Here is a 7,687-nt window from a genome sequence, read left to right as displayed (position 1 = left end):
TAAATTAGTAGATTTGAAGTATAAATTAAACTATCAAGTTGCATTAAGTTTCTGCATAATTTAATCACGAAAATTAAACGTGACTCAATCGAATGAAATGAATGCGCAGTTTTTTAATTTAACAAATAATATTCAAAATAAATGATTTTTATACTTTATTTGTCCCACGAGAGCGTGCAACTCTTTTCTTTTTAGTTCTATAAGAATATGCACTCTTTTCTTTTTAGTTCGTCTCAGACTCTCACACAACATTTGTTTTTTAGCACGAGATTTTATATAGTGTTGTTTTGTGAGTTAATGATAAGAGAATAAAGTAAGAGAAATGAAAAAGTAGAGATAATGTTATTTCCAATTTATGAAACGTTTCATTTTTAATGAAATAACCCGAAAAGGAAAATGTTTCATTTTTAATAGGACCGTTGGAGTACTTTAATTACTTTTTCTTTCTACCTTTCACTTTGTTAATTATACATTAAAACTTGTGGCTAACTAAAAGTGCATATTCTTATGGGACGGAGTATGATTTTGATAGACCTATGCTTATGATATTTTGGTTTCTTGTTACATTTGAATGTAATAATATAGTACTAGTATAAAGTTTAACAATAATTTAGGGAGGAACTTTATCTGGAGAAGAGACATTTTATTTGGGAGGAGCACTTGGAGAAGGATCTCTATCTAGTTGTGGATCAAAATCTCTGAGTGTAAGTGATAGAGTGAGAGATGTGAGGATGTGGGCGTATAACAAGTCAGCTTCTTTCTTTGTTTCTGATTTTATTTGCAGGTTCCTCGTATCTTGGGACAAGAAGAAATGAACCACTTCATTCTTCAAAATTGAGGATGTGAGGATGCGCGCGTATAACTTTTGGTTTGGTTTGTCTTGCAGGGCAAACTAAACACCAGACAAAGACTGTTTAGATTTGGCTTTCCTGGACACGAGATAAACTATGCCTCTTGTGTAGGGAGGAACCTGGAATAGCCGACCACTTCATTTTTAGTTGCAGATTTTTTAGTAGTCTGTGGTATTTTGGATGCAATTGTTGAAATCTCAACTTCTGCATGCCCAAGGATCCAACATCTTACTTTATTATATGGATGGACATGTCGTTCAAGAGATTTGGCAAGAAAATTTGGAGTTCTCTCTTGTATGTGATATCTTGGTCAATTTAGTGGATTATTAATAAATTAATCTTGAAAGGAATGAAACAAAACTCATTCTTTGGAGGTTTGGAGTATAAACTAAAGGGTGATGTTCAAATTTTCCTTATTCACCCAAGTAAATATGCAAAGACTTACATGAAATTAGAAGATGATCATAACATAACTAAAGTGACAAATCACATTGGATGGTTAACACAAATTCGAAGATGACCTAACGGATTATTCCTTGTATGCCTGGTAATTGTGGCTATCCATCTTTATTGTGATTGACTGTTTTTGGTTGGTGGTTTTTTGGTTGTCGAGTATTTCTTTTGGACTTGTTTTTTTTTGTTATGATTGTTAGGTTGTGGACTTGTGGTGGTATATTAGTTTTGTGATCCTTTTTATTTTGGAGGAGCTTTGTATTTGTTTAAATTTTTGTACTTCTTTTCTCACCACCGATATGAATAATCCAATAGAAATTAATTGGTCGATTCAAATTTCGTATGTGAAAATGATGGAATATTATTTGTAGAAATTGAAACAAAATAATACCGTGTGGATTTAATGAGGAAGGGTAATAAATGAAATGGAGCAAGTGACTGAGCGGAAAATGGTGGAAAGAGAAGAGAGATAAGAAAGAAATTTATTACAGAAATTAAGTCAAAGATAAATAATGTAGAGAGATTGATTCAAATAACATTAAGATAAAAAAAAAATAGAATATAATGTGAAAATATCTCAAGTGAGATTATACTAATTTTCTACAGATAAGTATTTCATGTTGTACTCTAAAACTCACATTTTTGAGAAGGTCCTTTTTATTGTTAGTTTCATGCACATCCTTGACAATGATCTTAAAGCATTTAATACTATTTTATTTTTTAAAAAATTATTCATATAGAATATTAAATTTTATCAAAAACTATTCTAATATAAATTATTAGAATATAGGTCCCTAAAACCACAAATTTTGATTAAAATTTTATATTTTCCAAAAACTTTAAAGTTAATCTCAAAAACCATAAACTCAGGCTTTGTTGCGAATTTTCCGCATAATTGAATTTTTCCAATCCATGAGAAATTCACTACAAGAGATAAATTCATAATTTTTCGACCAAATTTAAAGTTCGTCGAAAATACAAAATTAGGCCAAAGTTTCTGATTTTAAAGACAAGTTTAAATTTATTAAATCTTGTATCTAAATATTTACTAAATACACTAAATATTATAGGCAAGTAATATTATTAAATATATAAATATGATCACTTAATATAAAAACTTTTAATAAAACCAAAAAAAAAATAGTCACAAATTGTGTTAGTTAGAAATGATAAAGAATAAAAAATTGTCATAACGTGATTATTTGTTTCGTAATTTTTGGGTATTGGGAAACATTTGTATGCAAACTTAAAAAATTGGTATCTTCACTTTTATATAAACAAAAGGAAATTAACTTAATTCTGAAACGAGTTCAGCTTCACTCCACCCTTCACGCAACGCAGAGCGCCATTGAAAACACTAATTACAAATACAAACCAAATAAAGAAATTAGCCGAAAAAACACAGCGAATCGCCAACTACTCTCTCTCTCTAGCAACCACAATGGCCACGCGCCACCGCCGCCTCCACCACCTCCTCATCCTCCTCTCCCTCCTCAGCCTCACCGCCGCCGACGACTCCGCCGCCATGTCCAAGCTCCTCTCCTCCCTCTCCCCCGCCCCCCGCGGCTGGTCCTCCTCCGCCCAGTTCTGCACCTGGAGCAACGTCAAGTGCGACTCCACCAACTCCTTCGTCACCAACATCAACCTCGACTCCGCCTCCGTCTCCGGCACTCTCCCCCCCGAAATCAACCAGCTCTCCAAGCTCCAATCCTTCGCCGTCCAGAAAAACTCCCTCTCCGGACCCCTTCCTTCCTTCCAAAACATGACCTCCCTCCTGCAGATCCTCCTCGACGACAACCAATTCTCCTCGATCCCCAACAACTTCCTCGCAGGCCTCACCAATCTCCAGGTTTTCAGCATAAGTGAAAACGAGGCTCTCGCTCCCTGGCAAATCCCTGCTTATCTCTCCGATAGCTCTAATCTCGTCAAGTTCTACGCCAGCAATGCTAGCATTAGCGGCGTCATTCCAGATATCTTCGCCTCCTTCCTCAATTTGCAGGATCTGAGGCTTTCCTACAACAACTTAACCGGATCTCTCCCCGGATCCTTCTCCGGATCGGAGATTCGCAACCTCTGGCTCAACAATCAGGTCCTAGGGCTTTCTGGAACTATCGATGTGCTTTCCGATATGCCTCAGCTGTCTCAAGTTTGGCTTCACGCGAATGCGTTTACTGGTGGAATTCCTGATTTGTCGAATTGCCCTAATTTGTTCGATCTGCAGCTCAGGGATAATAGGTTTACTGGAATAGTGCCGCCTTCTTTGGTTAATCTGCCTAGTCTTCTTAACATTACACTGCAAAACAATAAGCTGCAGGGACCTTGCCCTAAGTTTCCGGATAAAGTTGAAGCTGATTTAGGGATTAAAACTAACAGCTTCTGTTTGCCTGATCCCAGGCCGTGTGATCCGCAGGTGACCGTTCTTCTTGAGGTCGCAGGTGCACTCGGGTATCCGATGGCGCTAGCGGAGTCGTGGGAAGGGAACAATGCTTGCCAACAATGGCAATTCGTCCACTGCGATGCGCAGGGGAGCAATGTGACGATTGTGAACATGGCGAAGCAGGGGTTTTCGGGCACTATATCGCCTGCGTTTGCTAATCTCACTTCGCTGAGGACTTTGGTGCTGAGTGACAACAACCTCACAGGTGACATTCCTGCTGAATTGACTACGTTGCCTTCGCTTCAGACGTTTGATGTGTCGAATAATAACTTAACCGGGCCGATTTTGAGCTTTCCTCGTAATATAAGTTTTTTATATGGTGGAAATGCATTGCTTGGTAAGAGTGGTGGTGGAGGTGGTGGTGGATCGGGGAAGAGTCCGGGGCAATCGGATGGGGGCTCTGGTTCTTCGAAGAAGTCTCCATCGGTTGGTATGATTGTTGGTGTGGTTATAGCTGTTTTAGTGTTTGTTGGGATTCTGTTGTTTGTGTCTTATAAATGCTATTTGAAGAGACGGCATAAGAGGTTTAGTGTGATTGAGGGGTCTGAGCAAGGGAAGGAGATGGTGATGGGCAATGGAGTGAATGGGGTGAGTGGTTATGCGGGTGTCTCGGGTGAGATCATGAGCCAGAGCAGTGGTGATCATGGCGAGATGCCTGTTTTCGAGGGTGGCAACATTGCCATCTCGATTCAGGTTCTTAGGGAAGTGACTGACAATTTCAGTGAAGCGAATATCTTGGGTAGAGGAGGGTTTGGGGTCGTGTACAAGGGTGAGTTGCACGACGGGACAAAGATTGCAGTGAAGAGGATGGAGTCCAATGCTATGGGCACGAAAGGGATGAAAGAGTTTCAGGCAGAAATCGCGGTCCTAACCAAAGTCCGTCACAGACATCTGGTCGCACTGTTAGGTTACTGTATAAACGGCCACGAGAGGCTGTTGGTGTATGAGTACATGCCGCAGGGGCATTTAGGCCAGCATTTGTTTGAATGGGAGGAGCATGGCAATCAGCTTCTGACCTGGAAACAACGGGTGACAATAGCATTGGATGTGGCCAGAGGAGTTGAGTATCTCCACAGCTTGGCGCAGCAGAGTTTCATTCACAGAGATTTGAAGCCATCGAATATACTCCTGTCCGATGACATGAGAGCCAAGGTGGCGGATTTCGGATTGGTGAAGAACGCACCTGATGGGAAATATTCTGTTGAGACGCGGTTGGCTGGAACTTTTGGCTATCTCGCCCCTGAATATGCTGGTATGAGTTACCTTTTCTTTTCTTTGATGCTTATATCTATGTATAGTATTGTTCAACTTCACTTACTGCAAATTCTAACCTTCAATTCATGCTTTAGATTAAGTTTTTAGCTTGATATTTTGAGTGAGTTTGTATGTTAGTATTGAACACTGCATTTTGAGTTTTGTGAGTTTATTGATCATTAGAATTCAAATATGCATTCTATCTACATGATTGAATTTCTTAGTAACATTCTAAGTTTTTCATCTCTTCAGCTACTGGAAGAGTAACCACAAAAGTCGATGTGTACGCCTTTGGAGTTGTGTTGATGGAGATTTTAACTGGTAGAAAAGCCCTCGATGAGAACATGCCAGACGAGAAGTCCCATCTGGTGACATGGTTCCGCAGGGTCCTTATCAGCAAGGACAACCTCCGGAAGTCCATTGACCAGAATCTCCAGCCAGACGACGAAACCTATGAAAGTATCTGCAAGGTTGCCGAGCTGGCTGGCCACTGCACTGCTCGCGAGCCATTCCAGAGGCCCGACATGGGGCATGCAGTGAACGTCCTGGGGCCGCTCGTGGAGCAGTGGAAACCTTCTAGAACACAGGAGGACGAAGGTGATGGCGTCAACCTCCACATGAGCCTCCCTCAAGCCCTCCTGAGATGGCAAGCCGATGAAGGCACTTCTAGAATGTTCGATGATATCTCCTTCAGCCAGACGCAGTCGAGCATCCCCTCGAAACCCACTGGATTCGCGGACACGTTTAGCTCCACGGACTGTAGATGACCGGCCGGAGAAATTTGATGAATGACTGGAGAAATTTGATAAAAGGTTAAGTCTGTTTTCGAATGTTGCATGTTGTATTTTATTTTCCTTCAACTCATTTTTGAGCCTCAAAAGGAAGATTGCTAGTTGTATTTAATTTATTCTTTTTTTTACTTGACTTGTACAATATTATAGCTCTATTTTTGGAGAAAAATGTATTGATGGATTGTGTTGATCTCTAACTCTTTGGATGTCAAGAAATCAAGATTGAAAATTTCAACATGTGTTGATGTATCGTTTTATTCCATTTGATATTTATTGAGCATATGATATGAATACAATTTTCAACATGGATTTATGAGTTTGATTTATATATTTCATAAATAAATAAAAAATCATTGACAATTGAAATATTAGAGTTTCACATGTATAGAGATATGATTCATTTTGAATTGCACCTAGATTTTAGGATTAAAATTTAAAAACAATGATTTGAAGAATCAGCTTTCATCGCTGTAATATGCAATGGGGGAAAAAATGGGAAAAGAAAAAAGAGAGAAAAAACAAAGTGGTTATGAATTTCTGACATTAAATTTCTTAATAATCATTCCAGGCTGTAGAAACTTGCTTTATTCTCTTGTTTTTTTCTGTTTCTCAGATTTCACACGTCTTTAGATATTTGCTGTAATAAAGCTGGATACGCGGAGATAATATACTAATATTAGCTATATTTTTAATTTTTATAATAGAAGCAAAACGATAATGAATCAATGATCAATTGTATGCACAATCAAAATACTCTTTGATTAAATCTTTAAGTTTAAAAAAATTTATAAATTAATTTCAAACTTTTATTTTATTTTTTTTAAATTTGATTTGCCTAATTCAGTTTTAATAACTATATCCACCATGCCCATGGACTTAAATTTTAGAAAAATGTTGTCACTAAAACACTAATTCAGGAGGGTTCGGAGTCAACCAGTCCAGACGCCAATGTACGAGGGTCGTAAACATCGTTAAATTTAGTTAATTCAAATTTTGGTTGACTATGTCTTTGTTTTTCAAAACCGGTCTTTTTCTTCGATTTTTGGATTTATCTTTTGTACTATGTACGAGGGCCGTAAGCATCGTTAAATTTAGTTAATTCATATTTTGGTTTACTCTGTCTCTGTTTTTCAAAATCGGTCTTTTTCTTCTATATGTGTGACTCACAAATCCCATTTTTTGGATTATCTATTGTACTATAATTTAATAGAGTAGTCTATTGTTAGGTTGTCTTGTGAGATTGACTCGGTCCGAACATAAGCATTAAAATGCAAGTGAATCTTAATCTAGATGTCATTTGGCGAATTTTAATAAACAATTTTTGTGAAATAATAATCCAAATGGAAGCGACTCGAAAAAAACAATGCTAACATATATAATATTGGTATGAATTCGGTGCGATTCAAGAAAAAAAGTTGTTTGTTTGTATCACATGGGTTGTGGAGATATGGGGCATATAATTGTGGAGGTAGTTCTAAAACTTTAAATTGAATTAATAAAATTTCATACAAGTTGCCGATGACACGACACTTATTAAAATAACAATTTTGTTTGAGATATATTCATAAAAGAAAAACAATTGCTGGCAAGTTCGAAATTGATGTTTAGAATTATCAAATTTAGAAATTCTGTGATGCTTTTGAAAATTATTTTTGGGTTATCATCTTGTGTTGCAATTTTAGTCTTCGAACGTCCAAATTGCAATTCAATTCGAACGGTTGGGAAATTCTATAAAACAAAAATTTAAAAGAATAAAGGGTAAATAAGACTAAATTTAACTGGTATAATTCATTTTAATACAAATGTACACCAAGAACAAAGTCAAATAATCTTTCTTTATTAGACCTATTTGATCAAAATTATAGATGGATAATACTTGGTGAGACAACTAATCATTGCAA

The 7,687-nt window shown here is 37.3% G+C and overlaps 1 protein-coding gene across 1 annotated transcript; it reads left to right on the top strand.

Annotated features, from left to right (window-relative positions):
* Positions 1 to 2,635: 2,635 nt before the first annotated feature.
* Positions 2,636 to 6,023, top strand: LOC125194209 (receptor-like kinase TMK4). The gene is made up of 2 exons (XM_048092303.2): positions 2,636 to 4,993; positions 5,248 to 6,023. Exons 1-2 carry the CDS (start codon positions 2,746 to 2,748, stop codon positions 5,760 to 5,762), a joined length of 2,763 nt encoding a protein of 920 aa, XP_047948260.1. The 5' UTR covers positions 2,636 to 2,745; the 3' UTR covers positions 5,763 to 6,023.
* Positions 6,024 to 7,687: the final 1,664 nt, after the last annotated feature.

The sequence above is a fragment of the Salvia hispanica genome, chromosome 4, assembly GCF_029641045.1.
Source record: "Salvia hispanica isolate PSC_SH4W2 chromosome 4, Shi_PSC_v1, whole genome shotgun sequence".
In the NCBI taxonomy this organism is placed as follows: Eukaryota; Viridiplantae; Streptophyta; class Magnoliopsida; order Lamiales; family Lamiaceae; genus Salvia; species Salvia hispanica.
Note: the sequence above shows the minus strand (reverse complement) of the source record. Positions and strands in the feature narration are given on the sequence as shown.